This window comes from Jaculus jaculus, chromosome 3 (genome assembly GCF_020740685.1).
Source record: "Jaculus jaculus isolate mJacJac1 chromosome 3, mJacJac1.mat.Y.cur, whole genome shotgun sequence".
Taxonomy (NCBI): Eukaryota; Metazoa; Chordata; class Mammalia; order Rodentia; family Dipodidae; genus Jaculus; species Jaculus jaculus.
Window position 1 is genome coordinate 62,507,130 of NC_059104.1, and position 26,467 is coordinate 62,533,596.

The 26,467-nt window shown below is 41.6% G+C and overlaps 1 protein-coding gene across 1 annotated transcript in view; it reads left to right on the forward strand.

Moving 5' to 3' along the window:
- Dnajc15 (DnaJ heat shock protein family (Hsp40) member C15) overlaps positions 1-6,535 on the forward strand; it is a 103,876-nt gene extending 97,341 nt beyond the window's left edge. The window contains exon 6 of the mRNA XM_004650994.2: positions 6,234-6,535. Coding sequence (XP_004651051.1) covers positions 6,234-6,304 — 71 coding nt within the window. The 3' untranslated portion in view covers positions 6,305-6,535. The remainder of the gene's footprint in view (positions 1-6,233) is intronic.
- Positions 6,536-26,467: the final 19,932 nt, after the last annotated feature.

Genomic DNA, 26,467 nt, shown 5'->3' on the forward strand with positions numbered 1-26,467 from the left:
ATTTCTTATTATTGGTTTTTCGAGGTAGGGTTTCACTCTAGCTCAGGCTGACTTGGAATTCACTATGTAGTCTTAGGGTAGCCCCAAACTTGTGGTGATCCTCGTACTTCTGCCTTCTGAGTGCTGAGATTAAAGGCATGCACTACCACACCTGGCTTATGTCTGCCAGTTCATTTGTAGTGACAAGAAGCCCTGGTATGCTGATACACACACATGTTTACATAAATAAAAAAAATTAATTTCAAATCACAAAGAAATGATTTCAGGTCCTCTCCATAAGAAATAACAAAGACCTAGGATTGGATTAGGAGTTTGAAAAAAATAGGAGAGGGTTTAATGTTTAATATATTTAATATGGCTGGAATTTAATAGGCAAGAAATCCTGTGGACAGCATAACAACATGCAAAGTGGGGCTGTGAAAATGGCTTGGTGGGTGAAGTGCTTACTACATAAGCTTAAGGATCCAAGTTTAGCTCCTCAGCACTCATGTAAACTTTCCAAAGTGGCGGCCGATGCTTGTAATACCAGCACTAGGGAGGTGGAGAAAGGAGACTGCCCAGGGCCTGCGCTCTGGTGAGTGACCTTGTGTCAAAAATGATATAGTGACTGAGGAAGACACCAGACATCAACCACATGCAAGTACACACTCACCCACCCACACATATCCTCATACACGTACAAACAGGCATACACACATCCACACACACAAACACCACACACATGTGTACCTGTAAAACAGTAAAATCCTGAGAAGTGTTGTGCTATTTGCTCAAGATGAGTGCAGGCTCAGGAGACCTGATTGGATCTTTGGTTTATAGTGGGTAGTTCAACTTTTTCATTCTCTATTTATATAATGAAAGTAAGAACTTAACCAATACAAATGTGGCTGAAAGAATTAAAGAATTAAGTGACACAGTACATTAAACAATGCCCCAGTAATGGCCACCTTCATCATGGTCTTGATCTAGTTTACTACACATTATGGAATTCTGAAGTGTCATAAAATGTAATTCCACTGTTTTTAATAGACCTTAAGAGTTTAAATAGGGGATAAGTAGGTGGCTCAGTTGACAAATATAGATTGCATTCACCTGTAATCCTAGTGCTAGGGAGATGGAGACAGGAGAGTCCTTGGGGCTCATTGGCCTGCCTGTCTAGCCTGATCGGTTAGCCTCAAGTTAAGGAGAGACCCTGTCTCAAAGGAGATGTATGACATACTTGACGATGACACCCAAGGTGGTCACATTTTCCTGTAAACACATGTGCACACACAAATTTTAAGAAGATGCAATATTACAGTCATGAAAGTATGCCAGTCAACAGATTGTCACAAATTGCACATGCTTGGGTGTCTAATGCCAAGATTAAGAAATAGAACCAGGACTTTGAGATAGCACAATCAGTCAAGTGCTTGCCATGCAAGCATGAGAAACTGACCCAGAACCCATATTTATTAAAGTCAGGTGTGGTGGCACATGCTTGTAATCCCAGGTCTGAGGAGGTACACACAAGGTGATCCCTGGGGCTCTCTGTCTGGTAAGCCATTCTTGCCTTCTTGGTGAATTCCAAGACAGTGAGAGACTCTGTCTCAGAAAAGGTGGACAGATGGTGCTTCACAACACCCAGGTACTCTTTTGGCTTTTACATGTGTGTACACATATGTGCATGCTCATAAACATGCCTGTGTGTGCACATACACACAAAGAAATGGAACCATACCACCACTACCTTTCTTTTTCATCTATCTTTCAGTTTCTCTCTGCTAATTTGCATGTTTGTGTCTGTATATATGAGTGTGTCAGAGTCTCTTGCCACTGTAATCCAATGCCTATCTGGCTTCATGTGAGTGACTGGGGAATTGAACCGAGGCTGGCAAGCGTTGCAAGCAAGCACCTTTAACTACTGAGCCATCTCCCCAGACCCATCCACCACTACTTTTTAAAAACTCTTTTTGCTGGGCATGATGCTACATACCCTTAATCCAAGCATTTGGGAGACAGAGGTAGGAGAATCACCATGAGTTCAAGGCCACTCTGAGACTACAGAGTGAATTCCAGGTCAGCCTGGACTACAGAGAGACCCTGCCTTGAAAACAAAACAAAAACAAAAAAAAGAAAAAGAAAAAAGAAAGAATTGATCTGATAATCGTGATAGCAATGCCAACTTTAATTTCATTAGTGTGTATCTTTCTATTATTTGAAAACAAAGAGTATCCTATAACCAACATGTGGTTTGTTAATTTTTTTATGAATCAAGTATATTCAGATAGCTGATATAGAATAAATACACTCATTTAAAAACAGTTGGGTGAGTTTAGGCAAATGTCTCTACCATGTAACATAAGTCATAGACCATTGGCATTTACTCCAATGGTTCCTTGGTGCTCCTACCTATTCCATGGCTTTGGCAGCTGTTCTGGTTTCTATCACTGTCACATGTCTTGTCTAGAATTCCATATAAATGGATTTGTATATTTGTTACCTAGTTTCTGTAGAGAAAGAGCAGAGCAGTGGGCTTCTCTTATTTCCAGTATCTGGAATGAATGAAGAACTGGATCATTTAGTAGCCTTTCAGTTCTTTTATATTCATGTGTTTATACTTTATTCAGCTCTCCTAGTTGGTGTCAGGGGAAAGGTTGATCTTAAACATGATAGCCAGAAGTAGAGTAAGCTATAGGTAGTGGTGGGAGGGGTAGTTGAGTACTGTGGTTAGATGGAATCCAGTGGTCCTCAACCAAAAATAAAGAAAACTGAAAGGGATTAAAAATTTCAAGAGCATATTTTTCTTTCATTAAGTATAGGTTATATATCCTACATTGTGTTATCCATAGGATTTAAGATAAGAAACTGGTTATTTTAAGGAGCAAAACATTTAATAATTGAAAAAAAAAGTTGGAAGCTCTGAAGGAGCAAATTCTACTCTTGCCCTACAAGGACTCCACAAGCTGCAGAGATACTGGTCAAGGAACGTCTGCTTCACAGACCAGCACTATAGTCACCCAATAAACAGTTGCTGCCACCACGGCACCACACTGCTGTGTGCCAGTAACAAGAATAAAGAGTCCCAGCAGTGCAAGTCTCATAGGAGGACTACCCTTGATGGAAATTAATTTGAATGAAACACCATGAAGGGGATGTCAGAAATATAGTTTCTAGCTTAGGAACTTTTTACAGTATTAAAGAAGTGGAATGGGAGGCATGAGGACCAATCTAAATTTTCTATGTAAATCACAAGTCCAGAGTTCCTCTACTGTAGGTAATGACATTTTTCTGAATAAACTCTGACATTTTCCCTCTGACATTGCCACCCATAAATACACTGTATTATTGAAATAAGACTTTCATCTTATGTCTTTGATATTTTTCTGTTAAATGAACTGAGTATGCCCTGTGATTTAAATCCCCAGAATGTATATCGATCAGTTAAAAGTGATATCTAAATTCACTTAATATTTAACATTTGTGAAGACCCACAAAATGTATGACATCTCCTTGGTGACTGTAAAAGTTTAAGCAGCTGACTAAGATGAACACTGTGTATTCCAAGGTTGTTTTTAGAAGTAATCATAAAACCAACTTATTTCATAACCATAGGGGTTATGAACTCTCTTGTAATTTTTATCATGTATTCAAGGACACTGTATGATATAGTCCTTAAGTGTTTACAGCATATCTTGATATGAAAATGTCAGTGGAATCCTCAGAGGCACAAAGCTAAATATAGCTTCTTCAGCATTGCCCTTTCTACCACAGCCTCATGTTTGTTGATTTGTTTCTCTGCTTTTTCCTTCACAAGTTGGGTGGTATGATATCAATAAAGGCCTAAATAAAGTCAACTTATACCTATATTGTTATAAGCTACAAAGGTCTCATGATATCATATTTTAAACATCCATGGATGGTTTGTACTTAAGGGAAAAATACAAGATAAAAACAAAGAGACTGGTGAACTGTAATATCATTGTTAGCTCAAGCATTAAGCCATGGCAGGATTCGGGACTAGAAGGTAGAAAGAATATGATATTTAAATAGCTTAATATCATGGTTTGGGGCTAGTATTACTGTGTGTCAGAAAGGTACTGTGTGATTTGTAGTGAATACTGCATTTGAAATTCACCTTAGGTTTTCTTTTGCTGTTTGCATTAGCAAGACTTTAACTCTGAAACAGAACTGATTTAATTTTATTGTAGGGCAATATAAATCTAAGAAGATAGTGTAAATATTCTAATAGTATCATTTCAGAGTACAGGAAGAATTTCTTCGAGCATTTTTATTATTACTAATTTATTATTTAATTCACCTGTCTAAGTTAAGTATGATTCTTAGCACATAATTACCTTTTTTTACATAGTTTTACATAGTTACCTTTCATTGTATTTTATTTTGTTAAATCATGATAAAAAATCAATTAAACGATCTTTTGAGAGATCCCATCCTCCCCAGAAAAAAAGAATATATAGGTGTAGTAGACAGCTTCAGGTCGCTGAGATGAACTTCCAGACTACGCACAATTATGGAGGCAGGGGAAGTTCCATAATGGCAGAACTTGGATTCCTCTTAAAACCAAGCAGAGAGAAATATGAGCCACAAGCCAAAACTTCAAAACCACGGCACAAACAAGTACACTTCAGGAACTCCAGGCACTTTACATATCTTTAGACTGGAATTGCAAATCCACCACCTTAGGGCTGGACGCTAAGATCTGCACAGCGACACCTCCTCCAGCCTGGTGACCCCAGATCCAAAGTACAAACTCATAAAGCACTGAACATAATGGGGGCCATCCATTCAAACTACCACAATTGGCTGTTGCCACTGTTGTTGGCCCACTAAAACTAGATGCTATTGCTGAAGACACCACATGCCTTGGTTACAGGACATTGAGAAAATGAAGCTAGAACTAAGCTGGAAGTTTCTTGCCTTTTGGCTATCCTTTATCAATAAGCTCACTTAGCCAAGATCCTGCATGCTATACTCTCAAATGGCTGGGCAAGATGTATCAACTTGTACAATAGTGGCAAGTCTACTATAGTGTAGCCAACCAGATTTTTTTTTTTTTTTTGAACAGATTTGAGACCTTCTCCACAAGAGGGGACTTATGTAGCTGGGGAGGTCATAGGCCCTAGGGGTTATTTATTGTTTTACTAACTCAACATACTGCACTAGTTAAATTGCCTTCCAAATATTTGTGTTTATACCCATAGATTAGTATTGCCATCAGCTTCAGTCAGAGAGGTTTCTATTCACAGTGGGCTGCAATTAGTGCCTAGACTCATAAATTTTCAGAATGCTGAGACTAAGGGATTGTTGAGTGCTCAAACCCAAAGAAGTCATCCAGACTGCTCCCTTCAAGGTTCAGAGCACATTACAAGGAGGGACCAGAAAGAATGTAAGAACTGGAGGAAGGGATGGAATGTTGTGGAACATTTCATTCCAACCATGACATGGCCATTACACTCTTGAACTCATAGCAGCTGTGAGTATTAGTACCTGACCTGCACAAGATTGCGCCTGTCAACATTCCATCATGGAAGGGGGAAGAGCACACAAGCCTCTACTCCCCAAGGAGCTATAGGCAGTTCATGGTTGCCTAGGAGCGAGAGAGATTTTCTTCAGGAGTACAGCCACTAGTAAGGAGCCCATGCTCCTTTAAACACCCCCTCACCTATGTGCCTGTAAGCAACCTCCAAACTCATTAGGCCACTAAATAAGAAAAAGAGAGAGAGAGATACAACAATGAAGGAGGACTGGTAGGGGAGAGAAAGGGAATTGATAGAGTGGGAGACAGGGTTATGGGGAATGAATATGATGATCAAAATACATCATATGTATATGTCATAATGAAACCCATCATTATATATAATTAAAATATATGCAAATTAAAATTTTAAAAACTTTGGATGGATTTACCTCCTTCTTAAAGGTAATGAATATTCATTGCTTTTAAACAGACATGGGAAAGATTGTTTTGTTTACTTAACCAAACACTACATTTCAGAAAATGTATGTCTGAATGGTGACTAAATGCTGACCAGTAGAGTATTTTAAGTGTTTTCATATTAATTTAGATCATAACTCATTTTTCCCAGAAATTGTATTTTAATTATTATATCTATGTTGTACTTCACCAAACACATTTAATTTGTGCTGCCTTTATTCTGTTATCAGGAGTATAATTTTTCTATATTGAATGATATATGTCTTAATCCATTTATTTTTCTTTGTCCTTCCAGGAGGATCTCCTTACTTAGCAACCAAAATAAATGAAGCAAAAGACTTACTGGAGGCAACCACCAATCATTAATGGACACTCAAGGACCACAGTGAAGACTTACTGGAGGCAGCCCCCAAGCATTAATGGATGCTGAAGGACCACACTGAAGGAGAAAAAAAATCCAAGATTTAGAATCCTAAAAACTAGTGTAAATCTTTTCTTTTATCAGTAAACTATGTAACAATAAAAGATGAATAGCCATGCATTTTATTTCCTTTAAAGGAACCTTATAAATTCCTCATAAAGAACCTTATAAGCTGATGCTTTTTTCTCATTATTTTATCTGTGAGATTCAAAAATTTTGTTCTGTTAGTCTAGCTCTATCCACAAAACACACAGAAAAGCATGAACAGCGTTGGGATTCTTGGGCACGGTTAAGCTTTTCTTTTAAAAAATGTTTCCTTTTTCTTTTTCTTTCTTTTTTTTTTAATTTGAGAGAAACAAAGAGAGAGAGAGAGAATGGGTCTCCACCCTCTGCAAATGAATTCCAGATGCATGTGCTACCCTGAACATCTCGCTTACTTGGGTCCTGGGGAGTTGAACCTAGGTCCTTTGTCTTTGCAGGCAAGCGTCTTAACCACTAAGCCATCTCTCCATCCCTGAACTTTTCTTCTTAATGTTTAGATGTACATTCTCAATGCCCCTTGCTTTTTTAGAGGGATATGGGACTCTGTCTATGCAAGGTGAGTTAAATATTTTAAGGCCAAACAGTGGTCTGCTGCCTCATGGGGAAGTGATCTAAAATGAACATAATATACTAAATGGTGATTTGTAAAGAGTACTTGGAACTTATCAAGGAAGTCTGCTTTTTGAAACGCTATAGCTGAGGTATGAGTACTTAGAGAGCCACTAAAATGATTAAAGATTTACAAAATGAGCCCTATGAGGAGAGACTGAAAAGAGTTGGGAGAAATCTAAAGAGTTTCTGTTAGACTTCCTGTCTTGTCTATTTATTCAATTATTCATTCCACAAATACTTCTTGACCCACCTATGATGTACAAAGCAAAATAGTGAGTCTTGTGAGAGTTACAAATATGAACTACTCATGGATCCTGACCCCACAAAGTTATATAGAGAAAAAAGTTAAATCACATATGAAATGCATACTATTAGAGAGGTGCAGATGAAATGTTTAAAAGGTTCAGAAAAAGAGTGCTTTAAATATCAGTAAATGGAGAGGGTCTTCATGAAACAAGTGACTTACCACTGAGCTTGGAAAGGATCTCCGTGCTTGGTGAGCCAGTGTTGTTTCTCCTGAGGTCAGATTTAGCAGAAATAAATTTTATCAGGCAGTGTGGTCAAGTGCAGGGTTTCTTAAAAGCAAAGTATGGACAGAGTGCTCATGAAAAGGACAGCATTTGAGTCACCACAACATTAGTTTGAAGTCTCCTTCATTTCTGTTTTCCTACTAAGCATTTGCCTTGGAGTCAGATCTTATTTTGAATACTATCTTCTCATCATGTGATCTTGGGCAGTTATTTAATTTGTAAGTCTGTACCTCCATTTATAAAACAGAGAAAATAATCCTGTCTCAAGGTGGTGGTAAGGAATGAAGATGTATTTATTGTCACAGCAAATGTTCAAAAAATAAAATATTTTGCTGCCCATATAATTAATTTTATCTTTTACAATTGTTGCAGTCAGGTTCACAGTGCTGGTAGAAATCACCCAACCCACAGGCAAAAGAGGTTTATTTTGATCTACACACTCGAGGGGAATTTCCACAGTGGCAGAGGAAAACGATGGCATGAGCAGAAGGTAGACATCACCCCCTGGCCCACATAAGGTGGACAACAGGAACAGGAGAGTGTGCCAAACACTGGCATGGGAAAACTGGCTATGACACCCACAGGCCCACCCCCAACAATACACCGCCTCCAGGAGGTATTAATTCCCACATCTCCATGAGCTGGGAACCTAGCATTCAGAACACCTAAGTTTATGGGGGACACCTGGATGAAACCACCACAACAATATTTTGGATAAAGGTCTATGACATGTTCTCATTTATTTATTCTTGAAACTGCAGTTTGGGTAGGATAGGGTGGAGACATTTAACTCTTTTCCATGCAGCAACTGAGGCCTGAGGAACAGCTTCACATGGCTGCAGGTTGGAGCAGATTGTTGGCTGGGAGCCCTTGTCCTTTTATTGTAGGCTTTTCCCTGGGTTTGCCGGAGCATCTATCTCACCCATAAACAGATGAGTTATGGGAGATAACTGTCCAAGAAACAGCTAATGGATGTTGCCCGATTCATTGTGAGCTTGGAAACTGTTAGGACACCCTTTTGCATACTCAGCTGATCTAAAAGTTACAAAGGCTTCTCCGTTTGTATTTACACAAAGGAGTGTAAAAGAATCAGTAGTCCTCTAATATGTAGCAGGGCAGAGTTGGGAGAATTCACCCCCCGTAATCAAATCATCTTAAGGGATTATTTAAAATAAAAACATCTCATGCAGTATGGTGCATGTGGTACCCACCTATAGTTCCAGATACCTGTGTGGCTTAGGCAGGCAAGCTAGGCTGGGAAATTTAACAAGATCTTTCCTCAAAGATTGGGATGTAAGTCAGTAGTAAGAGCACTTGTGTACTGGGTCCAGTGTCCAGTATTGCAAAAATCAGTCAAGTGCAGTTTACACCACTTGGAGTATAAAGCTTCAGATGACATGACTACTGTTATAAGTAGACATTAACTGGTTGTAATTCTCTAAATAGCAGTGTAGCTGCAAAATTGGATTTTGACCAGCTGCCTACCCTCAGCTCATCTGTAAAGAGCTTGTTTTTGAATGGTTACGTATCTTCAGTAAAGACTGCTTTTACATATTTGCTGTCATTGCATATTCTGCTTAATTAAGTGCTTTGTTGATATGGCAGTTTGTGTTTACTCACAGACCTTAGATAGTCAGACAGAATAGAAAACCACAGTTACTTCACAGAGAAAGGGCAGGTCTGATGAACAGCTAAAGCGGAACATGAGGCGGTTTAGAACAAAGAAGTTTAGAAGTGAAGAATGAATAGAGGGCTCCTACTCTCCAGAGCCTTGACTTCATTTTGTTCAAGGACATTTTAGTCGTTCCAGATATGGTGACCACCTACTAAGGCAGTAAACTATAGTCATTCTTAAAATGTAGAATGTGTTCTAACTAAATTTAAAAAAAAAAAATCATTTTAAGCATGGTCACTTTTTTACCTCATACATTTTTAGTTTAACAAGAAAAGTTAGGAATCCTATTACTTATGATTATCAAGGCCATTAAAGATAAAATTTCATCTGTGTGCAGAAACTGGTTGTCATGGGGAATCTTGGCTGCAGAGCAGAGCTTTTATGAGTTCTCTTCAACACATTTCACAATTAGCTTTAGATGGCTTAATGACATTTGTGGGAGAGGATGAATCAACCAGACCCCTAATGCCAAAAATAAGTTTCTCTGACTCAGTTGACTTAGGCTGAGCTACAGAAGCTTCAGCTCTCTGGAAGTATTTCCAGCGAGGCCTGCTGCTTCTGCACAGCGGGAGCCATTGTCCACAGACTCCGCACCCACCTTCCAGCTACTGCTTCTGCACACACCTCTGGTCACCAGAGGATTTGGTGTGAGTGATTAAATGTGTAGCAGCATCCTCCCTTGCTTCTAATGGAAAAGCAGCCCAAGGAGCACATCCTATAACACTGGGTCAATATAATCTACCTGTCAAAAACAGTTCCTGAATTATGAGCCAAAATTCTATTTATGGTGGAGTTACGCACATTAGGAAATTAAGAGTTTTGTGAGTATAATTTATTAGCTGAAAAGTTGAGAAGGTTCTCTGGACTCATTTTCATAGGTGGAATCTAAGTGATCTGGATCGTTGCCCACCAGCAAAATTGCTAGGCATGACAGACAAAGAAAATGTTCCTTCTAATGATTTTTATGAGCTGAGTAGCTATTGTTCATAGCTGAGTGCTTCCTTCCTCTTATTGTTGCTGAGCTGAAGAATTTATAGAAAGCTTTTTTTTATTATTATTAAAAATCCTGCTCAGTTGAAATGCATGTTCATTAAGTAGTGTTCAGTTCTTTTCCTGGCATAACCCCTTCCTCTCTGGTCTCTTCAACAGCGCTGAGCACTGGTTAACATTCTGAGCAGACATCTACTAGCCTATAGTGTGCTAAAGGCCAGGAAATTGGTTAATTTCCATAAACCAAACATTTTAATTATAGTTAATACTCTACTCATTATTATCTTTTCTTTTTCATAGCTCTTTTAAAAAGATAGGATAGTTGTTCCTATTTTGCAGGTGAAGAAACTGGCTGAGAGGAGTTTAGAAGCTTCCAAGATCACAACTTTTTTTAAAATAGAGGGAAGCCAGGAGTGGTGATGCACACCTTTAATCCCAGCGCTTGGGCGGCAAAGGTAGAAGGATTGCTCTGAGTTTGAGGCCAGCCTGAGACTACATAGTGAATTCCAGGTCAGCCTGGGCTAGAGCGAGACCCTACCTTGAAAGAACAAAAAAAGAGGAGGATCCAAATTCACTTGACTATGAAGCATGTGCTCTGTAGCTTGTATTTTATTTTGCCAAGTATGTGGGAAGCAGTGGAATGAAGGACTTTGAAAGACTTCTGGCTCATTCTGTGTTACTGGTGACCTTGGATCATGAGGATGAAAGTAGACTTACATGTGACAGTGTCATTGTGCATCTGAACAACAGGCAACTAATGCCTTTCATTCTGCCCTGATGGCTTGTCGTGTGCGTCTAATTGCTCATAGCACAATCCCAGCTGTACAGTTTAACAGTGTGGATTTCTCTGACCCAAAGGGACTAGAGGAAGGTCAGATAAGATTTCATTTGAAATATTTGTGGTAAGAGCATTCAAGGAGGATGTCTAAGCAACATCTAGAAAATCACTCATTTGGTGAGAAATGAATAGTAGTAATGAGAACAAGCAGACTGAATTTAGTCAAAGAGTGGAGAGACAGTGAGAAAAATGGGTTCAGAACTGACAACTGAAACAAGAGAAGACCGCATGCAGCAACTGAAAAGGAGTTGCATTGCTTTTGTAGCATTTTAAAAAGTTGTATCCAGCTGAGCATGTAGCTCAGTAGTAGAATCCTACCATGTGCAAGGTTTTGAGTTTAATCCCTAGCACTACAAAAAGCAAAACAAAAATGATTTAAAAATATTTTTATTTGGAGACTACTTTATTAGCTTCTGTAACCAAACCCACGTAGATAAGACCTTATATATTTAATATTGTGTGTTACTCCTGTACAAATGGGAAAAAATAAAGTTTATCATTTCTAGACCAATATGGCTGTTAATTTCTGTACAACTCAACATGGTAAGCAGGGATTTTTTTTCCAAAGTTGACAGCACAGCTAAAGTTTCCAAAAATTCAAATTATATATATGTATATATATTTATATTTATGTAAAAAGACCAATAATAGCAGTATGTTATGTGTCAATAGCAGCAACACCTTTTCCAGGTTCTGCAGTTGTCTGACAAAACTGTAGAGTCATCTGGCATGCTTATTAAAAAAAAAAAATGTAAAAAACAAAACCCCAGAAAACAGCCAAGTTCTGTTACTGTTATGGTACCTGGCACCAGTTATTTATTTATTTTATTTTTATTTTTATTTTTTTGGTTTTTCGAGGTACTGTCTCACGCTAGCCCAGGTTGACCTGGAATTCACTATGGAGTCTCAGGGTGGCCTGGAACTCATAGGGATCCCGAGTGTTGGGATTAAAGGCGTGCACCACTACGCCCGGCTTTGTTTTTGTTTTTTTAAGCTTCCCCATCATCATCTGGAAAGAAAACATCCTAGAGTAACATTACACACAGCTCCGATAAAGCACAGTCATAAAAAATATTTTCCAGTACCAATTGTGAATTCATTGTAAAATGAATCAGGTCATTTGTTCATGTCATTCTTTAATTCCAAATTCAGAACTGTATTTGCACAGCTATAAGGTTGTCCAGTGGAAACAGTAGAATTTGAGCCACTGATTAAGAATGTGCCATGAAGAGAATCACTTAATGCTTTCCTGCAGTTGTAATCAGATGGTGAAAAGGTTTCTGACTCCACATTACCATCCATGGCAGGCAGTGAGCTCCTTGAACATTAGCTATACCTACAGTTAAAAAGAGGTGTATTCTAAAATCACTTTGGTGACCTTGTCAGTTACTCCAGGGTTATTGGTGCCTTTGCCCATTAATTCTGAACATGAGGATGTCTGAGGGATGAATTTGGAAGCGGTGCTTTGGTCTTCGTGTCTGTGGAGTAGAATGAGATGGCCTAATACTGCTTGTCCTCTGGGGTAAGGTGGCAGCCTCTGTTAGCATAGTCGGCTTCTCTTGGGCTGTCCCAGGATGCTGTGCAGTGCACTGTTGCAGAGAGAGCAGCGTGTACACACATACATAGCTTTCCTAATTAGCCCCACTTGGATCTGAATTGTGCTTGTTCCTTGGCTTCCCTGCATTTGCTGTTCAATTCTGCTCTATACTCTGTACTCATTTAAATACTATATTCCTGTTTGGGATTTTTTTTTTCATATCAATGTGGATTATCTTTTTCAAGCTAATATGTGAAAATGTTACTATATTAAACTTTGAAGAAATGAGATGCTCTTGTGTTTGCTGTGCTTTAAAATCATACAGAATAAACTATAAGATGCATCTATCTATATAGTTTTCCCAATACAGTTAAAATGAATTCTGACTTGCCAAAATTTAATTTACATTAGATTTTCCTGTTGTAGAACTCTGAAGAATACCTTGTGTATTATATAATTTCATCTATATTGTGAGTTCTTTATTAAAAGGCTTTGTGAGTCTTTTATCTACTTTAACCACCCTGTATTTCTTCATGAGATGCTTATAGTAGTAGTCCCTTAGGACAAAATATTGACTGACTTCATTCCTAAAGGCAGCATTTTCCTTTCTGCTAAAGCCAGGCATGATGTTGTACTCCTGTAATTCCCACACTGAGACTGAGACAAGAAGATGGGGAGTCTGAGCTACATAGCTAGGCTATTAAAAAGAAATCCCCACATCATAAACATATAAGTTTCCTCAGAAGCCATTATTGAAACTTGGGTTTTTACTTTTCATATGAAAATAAGAGGAAAAATAGAAGCTAGTCCAACGACGCTTTAACAACTGAGTTTCCCAACTATCTTGTAATACAGCCAAAGAAATGTGCCTGATTCCTTGGTCTGTTTACTTATTTGTTGCCCCAGGTATCTTCATATCAATTGCTTCCCATCAGCATTTTTTAGTGCATAAAGAATTTCGCACACAGGGTTTGTGGTAACATAAATGCTGACCCAACTGAGCTGTCACCTTGGAATGTATTCATGAAGGTGTCTACACAAGAACCTGGATTTCATAATAACAAGAAGGGAAGAATAAGACCACTGCTCAGTTCTCAACAAAAAAAGTAGACATAGGAATCTATTTCCACATATTAATGGAAACATGCATATGTGCATAGCTTGCCCCCGCGAAACACATTTTAACAAATCTAGCTACCTCAGCCAGATAGACACTCAGCGGGCACAGTATCAGGGTGTGCCATCGTGCAATGTGTGTTCAAATCCATAGGAGAGGAATCCTTCCTGGCATTGTTGGGCTAACGTGACAGACGGTCTACTTGCCGTGAAATGGGAGTTTGAATTCAACAGCAGTCTGGTGAATTAAGAACAAAATACAGAACCAAGCTGTGAGCATGTTGGATTTGACTCTGTTTGGGGATTTATGTAAAGAACATCAGTTTTCTGTGCAGACATAATTGGGTACGTTACCATGATATGAAATCATGCAAGAATGTGCTGGACATTAAATGTTAAGAAATTTCATGAAAATCAGAGAAAATTTGAAAACAGATACAACTGGCAAAATTGGTCTTTGCTCAAAATATATGTGAAGCAACTATTCCCTGCAAACACTGTAGAACTGGACCGGAAATGTTTTAATGTGGTACTGTCTTCATTCTGGAGTGTTTTTTTTTTTTTTTTAATATGGCAAAAATTGCTAGAGGACATGTCCTCGAGCCTGGTGTGAAGCTCAGCTCTTGTCTCATTCCAGCATTTTTTATATTCTAGGGCTCTGAGTAGTCTCTGGTGTCAGCAGGTCCAAGGGCCTCTTGTAGTTAACAATGTCATGGGAGCAGGAGATTTTCCTTCACAGCCTGGTGGGCAGTTACTCCTGGAGAAAGAAGCACAATTTGGCTGACAAATTTGCCCCAGGTCTAAATTGACCCGAAATATCAAGCCCTGTGAACACCTAGTTAGTGGAGGTCAGCTGCAGGTCAGGTGGTAATTGTCCCTGCCTCATTCACCAGCAGCGATGGGAATTGCTGGGGCATAAATTGGCTTCAGGGGACAAATTGATCAGCCAAAAGAGGTTTAATGATGTTTAGTGTTCTGGTTACTGACAAGGGTTCTGACTTTCTGGACTAAATGATGCAATGCAAAGCTTTTACTTTCCTTAGCTTTTGTGTCTCCCAACCCCAGCGGCAGCCATTTCTCATCCCGGGGCTACTTACTGTAAGGAGGTATGTGCGTGGTCTTGCCCATAATAAATCCACCTGGGCAGAAACTTTCTCCCTAAGAAGCCCTCTATCTCTGTCCTCTCCTTGTGGCCTTTTATCCTGTTTATCAATTATACCAGTGGAAACTAGATACCCATGGCACCTGTGGGTGTGTAAGCTAGATACCCACAGCATACGTGGGTGGGAGGGTGATGTTTCCTGTCAGCCCAGCTTCTCAAGCTGCCTTGTCTCGTCTCCTGGAATACCACCCACCTCTGCTCAGAGTGAAGCAGAGACCAGCAAGGAAGGTATGGGGAGCAAGGAGTCATGGTGTGGGGCATATTCTAGATCCCTAGAAGAGGGTGTTTGTTCAAGGTACTGTTTATATCTTTATGAGGCATAGCAGAAGTGATGTTTCAGCTGACAAATATCTGCATTTTCAGTCACTAATGTAGAACCATTCTATCTCTCACACTCTTGCTGTGTATGGAACTGTAGCCTAAACTGGCTGTGAACTTGATCTTTCTGCCTCAGCTTCTTGAGTACTGGCATTACAGGCACACCCCACCGTGCAAGACCTCCTGAACTGACTTCACTCCCAGCCTCCTGTTTGGTTTTTTTTTTATCAGGTTTAGTTTAGTTCTGCTTTTTATTTCTAGCTCCAGGCTTGAATCTTTGCTCTATTTTGCTGGTGGCTGAGAAATCTGTTTGGTTAAATCCACTCTGGCTAATACCACATCACTTTTTTTACTTGGAGCTCCTTATAAGAGTTTGGCCATATCAAATATGTTTGCGGTGATGCAAAGAATGCTGTCTGTTGGCTGCATACTATAAAGCTTCCATACAGGTGGAATGAATTTTTTCTTTGCAACTCAGCCAATCAGATCAAAGCCAATTAGCATGTTTTGGAGAACCTGGTGGAAGCTGCCAGGTAACATCTGCAGGTGATATGGGTTACTCTGGTGGCATCTGCACATGTTCAGCTCTATGGGATGCTTCTCAATTGATAGTCGTCTTTGTTCTTGTTCACCCCACACTCTGTGAGGCAGACATGCCCTTAATGCCACCCATCTGATCCCCTCAGGGAGGATGGTATCTAGTCTTGCTGTTCATAATGCTAATATTCATGAAAACATCCTTTGGGAAACTGCTCACCCATCCAAAGTGTTTTGTGAAAGAAGGGAGAGTGGCAAGAGATCGTTATGTATTAGTGTTCAGGCATTTTCTGATTAATATTGTGTGTCTAACTTAAACTACCTAACAAAGCTGAAGAGATAGCTCAGCAGTTACGTAAGTACACTAACTAAGCAAACATGAAAGCCTGAGGTGGGGCTGGAGAGATGTCTTAGTGGTTAAGTTCCTTGCCTACAAAGCCTAAGGACCCAGGTTCTCTCTCTCTCTCCACATTCCACCTAAGATAGATACACAAAGGTGATGCAAGTAAGTGCAAGGTCACACGAACACTAGTTCAATTGCAGTGGATGAGACCCTGGCATGCTAATTCTCATTCTCTCTCACTCTCACTCTCTCTCAAATTTCCAGAAGCCATGCAAACAGCTGGGCATGGCCACACCAGTCTGGTGCTGTGGGAAGGGGAGACTGGAGAATTACTGGAACTTGCAAACAGTAAGTTCCAAAAGCAATGAGTGATAAGGGGGCTACCTCCATGTTCTCCCCTACCTGCTGCATGTAAGCCCATGGGGTGCTACAAGTGAGTTCATGGGGCACTGCATCAGCACATACAATTGAATGCATCACACATACCACACCACTATGTGCATACACACACACACACACTACCCAAAAAAGATTTTGTGTTTTATTTATTTACTTTGAGGCAAGCCCAAAAGACTGGTCTTTAATTTAATTAATTAAATTATTTACTTATTTATTTGAGAGCGACAGAGAGAGAGAAAGAATGGGCGCACCAGGGCCTCCACCCACTGCAAATGAACTCCAGATGCATGCACCACCTGTGCATCTGCTTACATGGGTGCTGGGGAATTGAGTTTCAAACTGGTCCTTAGCCTTCACAAGCAAGCACTTAACTGCTAAGCCATATCTCCAGGCCCAGGCTGGCCTTTTTATTTATTTATTTATTTATTTATTTATTTATTTATTTGAGAGCGACAGACACAGAGAGAAGACAGATAGAGGAAGAGAGAGAGAGAGAATGGGCGTGCCAGGGCTTCCAGCCTCTGCAAACGAACTCCAGACACGTGCGCCCCCTTGTGCATCTGGCTAACATGGGACCTGGGGAACCGAGCCTCAAACCCGGGTCCTTAGGCTTCACAGGCAAGCGCTTAACCGCTAAGCCATCTCTCTAGCCCTGGCCTTTTTTTTTTTAATGCAGAGAGAGAGAATTGGCATATCAGGGCCTCCAGCTACTGCTGTCAGACAGACACGGCGCACCCTTGTGCGCATGTGTGACCTTGCTTCCATCACTGGGCATCTGGCTTACATGGGACCTGGAGAGGTGAACAGGAGTCGTTAGGATTCACAGGCAAACACTTTAACCACCAAGCCATCACTCCAGCCCATGTTTCAGTTTTTAAATAATGTGAAAATGGTAGTTTTTCTCAAAGAATATACCTGAGCCCCTATAAAATCAAGTACTGATGACTTGGATTCTGGTCGCCTGCCTCTGCAGCTGATGTGGTATGTAACTTTGGGCAGGAGACAGCCTTCTTTGAGCCTTTTGAATTAGGTGCTCACTAGCAGACAAGCTTTAGATGAAGCACCTTTTTCTGAGTCACATGGACCTATGTTTGAATCTCTAATCCACTCTATATTAATAGCAGTCTTTGGGAAGTATATTTTGGATCCCTGACGTAATAGTATATTTCTCAGTGTTTAGAGAGTTCCAGCCGAGGTGCCTGCTCAGTGCTCTACATTGTAACTTTTCCAAAAACATTTCCATTTACTACTGATCTTTCTGATTTCATTGGTTTTTGTCTGGTTGGTTTGGTTTTTTTGAGGTAGGGTCTCACTCTAGCGCAGGCTGACTTGGAATTCACTATGTATTCTCAGGCTGGCCTGGAATTCCCAGCAATCTTCCTAACTCTGCACTCCTATGTGCCACCATACTTGGCTCATTTTGTTTGTTTGTTTGTTTTTGTTTGGTTTTAAAATTTCAGTTACTGTTCAAATAATACAACACCAGTAAGTAGATTTTTTAAACAATAATAAATTGTCAATAATTTCAACATTCTTTCCCCAAATATTTTCTTATTTTTCTGAGGGAGCTTCCAAAGCATTTTCATATTGGGTTCTATTTCCCTTTAGACAAATAGGCAGATCTGAAGCTAGACTCTCATCATATGTTATAATGACACTACAATAAAATAAACATCTTCAATGATCACCAGCTCTGTGGCCAAAGTGGTAATGCCTGTTTAACAGCTAAAAACCAAGAGCAGATTTATAAGAGAGTAAGATAAGGTGATTTTCACAGCTGATAGTCATTGAGTGCCTAATGTTGGTGTCATTCTTCTACTTTATCCTTCTTGGGTTTTTTTTTTTTTTTAATTTTCTGAGGTAGGGTCTCACTCTAGCCCAGGCTGACCTGGAATTCACTCTATTTTCAGGGTGGCCTTGAACTCACAGCGGTCCTCCTAACTGCCTCCCAAGTCTGGGATTAAAGGCATGTGCCACCACACCCGGATTATATTACATCTTTTATCCTAACAAGCCAGTGAGCTATCTTAAATCTCCACTTTACGTGAAATGGGGCTCAAGAGTCCAACTATGTTTCACAAAACCAAACAAGCAGAATGGGGAGGGTGGGATCTGTTCCCTGATCATCAAACCCAAGTCTCTCTCTGTTTCCCAGGGTGTTATAGTTACCTTCTCATTGCTGGGACAAAACAACCAAATAAGAATGGCTTATAACAAAATGGTATTGGGTCTCAAGAGATGACTCAGTGGTTAAAAGGCCTTCCTTGCAAACCCTGATGGCCCAGACTAAATTCCCCAGTACCCACATAAAGCCAGATACACATACAAAGGTACATGTGTCTGGAATTCATCTGCAATGTCAAGAGGCCCTGATGTGCCTGTTCTCTCTCTCTCTGTCTCTCCCTCCCTCCCTCTTTCTGCCCGTCTCTCTTTGTGAAAAATATTTTTTTTTATTAAAAAAAGGAACGGGCTTATTTCAGGCTTACAGTTCTGAGGGGGGCTTCATTATGGTAGAGCAAGGACAACACCACATCTCGCCACAGAAACTGAAGGTAGTTGGCACTGGCACGAGCGGGCTAAGCTATAACACACCAAAGACTTCCCCTAACAATACACAGCCAAGCGCGACCTCCCAAAGGCCCCACAACTCTCCCAACTTGCCACTAGCTGTGAACCAATTATTCAAAACATATGTAGCCATGAGTGACAAGTCATGTTAACCACCACACAGGTAAGAACCAAATTTGCCCCTATCATTTTTAGCCAAATTTCTGAAAACTTGGCTCGCAGGGTAAATTGGATACTGAGTAATTTATTAAGCCTCCATGGGGTAGTCATTCATTCTAACATGATCACAGCTCAAGCACCTTCTTAATGCTCATAGCATTTTTCACCTATCATGTTACATTTACGACACCAGAATAGGCATCCAGTGAGACAAACAGTGGACACCTTTATGACAGGAAACCTGGGCTAGAACTGGAAAAGGCTGTATGGATCTTCAAGCTTTATATAAGCATGGACAGTGCCTTTCCTGGCCCATGGCATTTTTTAAGCACTTGATCACCTCACAGATGATTAACACTATAAATTTTAAAGAAAAATATCAGATCTCAGGGCAAAGGAATACTGCTACTTCAATGTCATCTTTTTTGAGAAATGGCACAATTCTAAGACTTTGGGCTTTAGAGCCAGACTACTGTAGATTTAAATTCTGGGTCATGCATTGCTTGTCCTGAGGTTTTGAACACGTTTCTTAGCCTCTGTGAGCTTGGCTTTCTTATCTGTAAAGAAGGGATAAGATGCTCTGCTCAGCACTGCTGTACTGATGAAGCCAGTCCTGCACTGTGGCCTGCAGGGCACTCAGCCGTAGGTACAGCGGCCTCTCCCTCACTAAAGACTGAGTCTCTACTTTGCTTTCTTACATCCTGATGCCCAGGCAGACTGTCCAGCTTTCTTGAGTGGAACAATATCGCTCAAAGCTCCTTTATCATTTCCTTCCAGCCAAAGTCAAGCACCCCTGGACTAGACAGATTTGAAGGTAACTGGACTTGGAGTTGAAGAGGGTGGGAGGAAGCTGAGGCTTTATCCAGCAACTGTGAGCAAGGCTGTCACCTGAGCCTGAAAATCTGAGCATCCCCAGGCCACCTCACCCCTGCTCCCATTGCAGTCTTTCTGCCAAGTAAGACCAGCCTAAAATACTATTAGGTAAAGAAGGGAAGGAAGAGGCATCCAGAAGAGAAGGAAAGAAGCAGCCAGCAGCTGTAGGTTAGCATAGGTTAGGTCAGTCCATGAAGACAGCCTGACTCAGTACAATGTGCCCAAAGTGAGCAAGAGAGAGGGACTAGAGGGCTCATTGGCTTGAATGCAGGCTCCCCACATTATTCTAGGGAGAAGGTGTGTGACCCCTGCCCAGAAGCACAGGATCACTAGAGAGCTGATTGAAGGGATCAAACTAACGCCATGACAGGCTTCAGTAAGGTGCCGCTCTAACTAGGCCTAAGTTCCAGTTTCCTGGAGAGGCAAACAATACTTCTAAGAAAGGGTGGGCTGTTAATCAGCAGTGATCCTAAAATGTGGCTGAAAAGATAACTGCCCAGGGGCTGAGTCAGTTCTTGGAAACATGTCCCTTTTGCATCTTTTTGCAACCCTCCTGCTCCAACCAATCAGAAATGCACAACAAAGACTGCTTGCCTAGCCAATCATTTTAAAAATTACCTATGGCCACCAAAATTCCTCTAGTTGTGTTTAAAGGGAGCCTGGAAGCTCCTTTCAGGGTCACCATTTTGCATGAATGGTTGACCCTCCCACCATGCTGGCTGACTGCAGAATAAATGCTCTTTGCTTTTACATACTATTTGAGTCTGGGGCCTTTTTAAAGTAATTCTCAGACCCTTACATTTGGGGGCTCATCTGGTATTGCTGCCCCCCCCCAATTCAATAGTGGAGTGTTTCCAGGAGAGCTTTTGGTTCTCCACCAATCGATGAGTCAGGGCACCCCTCTGTACTATGTGTCTTTGGTCTGCTCTGTTCTTTATTTCCTTTTTGGTAAATCTGGCATCTGGGCGCAATCTGGAGGCCCATGGTGGTAAGGCTGAAAAGCCAGTAATTACCTAGGAGCCAGGGGGTTCCAAGGACACTCTGGACCCCCATCTGGTGTTCCAAATTGGCAGAGCACATTCACAGGATAGGGCATCATCTGGTGGGGCCAGAAGGCTCCAATTTGTTGGAGCCAGAGAGCTCCAGTCTGACTCTGGTTTTGGTAAACACTGATGGGTCTTGTCCATCTGACAGAGCCCAGTAACAAGATAGGCTGTCGTCTTCAGTGTTTTGGTTTCTTTTTCACTTCCCAGGAAATTTGTTTTCATGTCTGTGTGTCTGCATATTGTTTGTCCTTTTCTGGTTTCTTGAAAGTTTTACTGAAAGGTACTATGGGTCGGACAACCAATTCCACCCATCTCCCTACGTACCTGTTCCTGCACCAGAACCTGTACCACAAGCAGTAGCTGCAGAACAGGGCCCCAGGGAACAGGGAGGAAAATGATCAGTCCTTACATACACGAGCTCGGACTGTGAGACAGGCAGACCCCACTGCAGTTGCATTGCCCTTGTGAGCAACAGGCCCTCCTGATCAGGATGGCCAACAGTTAATGGCCCATATCCCTTTCTCCACTCATGACTTGTATAATTGGAAAATGCAGAATCCAAGGTTTTCAGAAAAACCCTCAGCCCTCCTAGACTTGTTAGATTCTATAATGATAACTCACCAGCCCACTTGGGATGACTGTCTGCAGCTTTTGCAGGTTCTCTTTACAACAAAGGAAAGGGAACAGATTCTAGCCACACCTTTAAGCTAGTACCTGGACCTAATGGCCAACCCATGATTGTACAGGTTGTCATGGTGCAAAAGGGACACGTTTCCAAAAACTGACTCAGCCCCTTAGCCCGCCCTGACTTGGATCCCAACAGCCCTGAAGGTAAGGACAGACTCAAAGCCTACTGCCAGATTCTGATGGGAGGTCCCCAAGGGGCTGCTAAGAAGCCCACAAATTTATCTAAGGTAGGGCAGGTTATACAAGGTAAGGAGGAAAGTCCAGGGGCCTTTTTAGAGAGGCTACTAGAAGCCAACAGGACCTATACACCTCTGGACCTGGAAGCAAGAGAAAACCAGTCTGCCGTGAACATGGCTTTTGTCAACCAGACAGCATCAGACATCCACAGAAAACTCCAACAACTGGATGGTTTTGTGGGTAAGCAGATGTCAGAACTTGTAGCAATAGCAGAAAGAGTTTAAAATAATAGAGAGACTCCAGAAGATAAACTTAGAGGCCTGGCCAAAATACTACTGGCTGTCACAGGAAAATCTGACCCAAGGGAATAAAAAAACTTGGCTTATTGGAGAAACAGGGGCAAATAAACCCACAATTGAGAGGAGAAAGACAACACTGGCCCCATCTCCAAAAGACCAATGTGCTTATTGCAAAGAGATGGGACACTGGAAAAATGAATGCCCACAAAGACAAAGGTACAAAAATCCTAAAATCCTGGAGATAGGAGAACTTAGTGACTGAGGGCGTCAGAGCTCATGTCCCCTCCATGAGCCCTGGGTAACCTTGAAGGCAGAGGGGAAACCAGTAGACTTTCTAGTCGACACTAGGACAAATCAATATTCATGAACTACCCAAATAGAAGTGGACTTAGGAATGGGATGGGTAACCCACTCGTTCACGGTCATCCCTGGGTGCCCATATCCACTCTTGGGGCAAGAACTCTTGACTAAAATGGGGGCACAAATCCATTTCAGCCCCAAGGGAGTACAGGTTCTCAATCAGAATGGTCCTGTACACGTGTTAACTGTGTCACTGGAGTTAGAATATAAGCTCTGTATCTCTCTCTCCCAAGCCACCCCTGAAAGCCCATATCTGAAGGAACTATAGGAAAGGATTCCAGGTGTATGTGCCAGAAATCAGACTGGGCTGGCTAAGCATTGGGCCCTGATCATGGTTCAAATGAGGGCTAATGCCAGCCCAATCCAAGTCTGCCAATACCCTATGCCTCAAGAGCCCAAACTGAGAATAACACCTCACATAAACCAACTTTGGGAACAAGGAATATTTTTCCCTTGTCAGTCTCCCTGGAATACTCCTCTCCTGCCAGTAAAGAAGACCCACTCCAATGACTACTGGCCTGTGTAGGATCTGAGGGAAATTAATAAATGGGTGGAAGACATCCACCCACAGTGCTGAACCCAGACACTTGGCTAAGCACTCTGTCACCTGAGCGCAATGTGTACATGGTGCTGGACCTCAAGGATGCATGCTTCAGTCTGCCACTGGCCCCAGCCAGTCTACCTCTGTTTGCCTTTGAATGGAGAGAACCAGAACATGGATTCAACGGACAGTTGACTTGGACCAGACTGCTGCAAGGATTTAAAAACTCACCCACCATCTTTGATGAGGCACTCCATGAGGATCTGGTTGAGTACCACCAGGCCCATCCCCAAATAACCCTCCTGGAGTATGTAGATGAACTTCTTATAGCAGCCTCAGATGAAAAAGCCTGCTGCTCAGCCACAGAGGCCGTGCTGAGAGAACTGGACCAATTGGGTTACCGAGTTTCAGCCAGAAAGGCACAGCTCTGCCAGAGGGAAGTAACGGACCTTGCATACCTACTCAGGGGGGTCAATGCCTGTTGTTTCAAGCCCACAAAGAGACAATGCTCAACACTCCCCACCTCAGAACCTGGCAACAGGTACATGAGTTCTTGGGATCAGCTGGGTTTTGTAGACTCTGGATACCCAGATTCACAAAGATTGCTAAGCCTCTCTATGAGGCCACGAGGGGACAGGAAAATTCCCTTGAATGGACCCCAGAAGGGGAAAAGGCCTTCCTCCATTTGAAAAAGGCCCACCTTGAAGCCCCAGCATTAGCTCTGTCAGACATCCACAAACCTTTCCACCTTTACGTTGATGAAAACAAAGGCACAGCTAAAGGGGTGCTGACTCAAACTTTAGTCCCTTGGAAGAGGACAATTGCTTACCTATCAAAGAAGTTAGACCCAGTGGCAATGGGATGACCCCCATGTCTCCGAATAATAGCAGCCACCACCTTATTGGTCAAAGACTCAGAGAAACTGACTTTGGGCCAAATCTTGAGAGTGACTACTCCTCAGGCCATTGAAGGAGTGCTAAAACAGTGCCCTGACAGGTGGCTGACCAATGCCAGACTGACTCATTATCAGGCTCATCTCAATTCCCCACAGGTTCAATTTGCCACCAGTTAGGCCCTTAATCCCACAACGCTGCTATCTGATCCAGATCTAGACAGTCCCATACATGACTTCTCAGAGATCTTGAGCACCAGACCAGATCTTTTTTTTTTTTTAAATTAAATAGTTTTGTATTCAGTAAATACAGTCAGTTTGGTATCATTATTAGGCTCATCTGTGACCTACCTCCTTCTCTTGGCCCCTCCTTGTTGAAGTTATCCCACAGTTATGAGTAAGATAAATGTCTCTGCATATCATGACCGAACATGTGGCTCTGACATTCTTTCTGCCCTCTTTTCCATAAAATTTTCCTGAGCCACATTGGGTTCATTTTTGGTCTGCTTCAGTGATGAGGTGTTGGGGGCCTCTGGGGTTCTGGCTCTCTGATTTGGTAGCAATTGATTTTTCTCTGTGTTGATCTCCTTCACCCTTGTGTTGGCATCTGGTTCATCAGGAAAACAGCGTTCTTGCTTGTTTCGCCAATTTTTCTTAGTTTCAGCCGGGGCCCTATTGAGATATGATGGGGTGGCTCTCTCATTAGGATCTACATCTATCTGAAAAAGAGAAGCAGATTCTCCAATGGAGAGTAGGTTAGCACCAGGACAAATGAGATAACCCTTACTTTTTTTTTAATAGAGAATTTAATAGGTGTAGACCCTCTTGTAGCCCATGATTGGTGGTAGCTTGATATTAGAGAATGGGCTTATGTTTGGATATGGTTCTGACTTGTCCGGACCAGATCTTAAGGACGTTCCCCTTAAAGCAGCAGAGCTGACCTGCTATACAGATGGAAGCAGCTTCCTTATGGATGGTTTCTGGTATGCAGGAGCTACAGTGACAACAGAAGAGACAACTGTATGGTCAGAAGCCCTCCCTCCAGATATGTCTGCCCAGAAAGCTGAATTGATAGCCCTGACCAAGGCCTTGCAACTAGGCCAAGGAAAGAGACTTAAAAGAAATCTAGACCCAAACAGCAACGGTATCATAAAATTCTTCATCCTAAAAGGCAGGCCAAATGGCTGAATCTTCACCAGGCCCTTGGAGGGAACACCTGAGCCACAAGACACTGGAGAGGGTATGATGAAGACTGACCTTGATTTTCTACAGCTTCTCTCTCTCTATCTTCTCTCAAACTCTTGTATATTAGTTATCTTTTTCTTCTTTTTCTTATTGGGCACTGGCCTGTAACTCCCGGTACCAGCATGTGGCTATCATCCTCAATGAGCTTTAGATCAGAGACACCTACAAGGTTTCCTAAAAGAAAGACAGATTTCGGTCAGAATACTTGATGACCCACCAAAGGTTACTGGTAAGACTCTACTGCTGAAGACACCTTATGCAGTTGACACGTGAAATGAAATGGCATGGCTGGAAGCTGGGAGAGTCAGTCCCCAGACAGTCAGTGCATCTAGTGCCAGAAAGTGCTACATGGGCAACTGGAGGAAAATGACCAATATCTGTCCAAGCAACTCATGGGCTAACCTACTTAGCAGCAAATAACCTGTCATGATGCTCTCACAAATGCAATACTGGCACACATGGTGGAAACCAACTGCTCTTGATTCGGCTAACTGATCCCTTCAGCACTATGGGACCCATTGCTGGAGCTGGGAAACAAGTCAGAACCATATCCAAATTAAGCCCAATCTCCATTATCAAGCTACCACCAATTGTGGGCTACAAGAGGGCCTACACTTATTTAATTCTCTATTAAAAAGTAAGGGTTATCTCATTTGTCTATCCATGGGAGAATCTGCTTCTCTTTTGCAGATAGATGTAGATCCTAAGGAGAGAGCCACCCCATCATACCTCAAAAGGGCCCTGGCTAAAACTAAGAATAATTGGTGAAACAAGCAAGGGTGCTGTTTTCTTGGAGAACTGGGTACCAGCACAAGGGTGAAGGAGATCAACACAGAGAAAAATCAACTCCTACCAAATCAGAGAGCCAGAGCCCCAGAGGCCCCCAACACCTCATCACTGAAGCAGACAAAAAATGAATCCAACATGGCTCAGAGAAATTTTGTGGAAGAGGGTGCAGAAAGAATGTCAGAGCCAGATGTTGGGTCATGATATGCAGAGACATTTATCTTATCCATAACTGTGGGCTAACTTCACAATGCATAACCCATATACCTCAACAAAGAGGGGCCAGGGGGAGGGGGTAGGTCATGGATGAGCCTAACAATGGTACCAAATTGACTGTATTCGCTGAGTACAAAACTAATTAATAATAAATAAATAA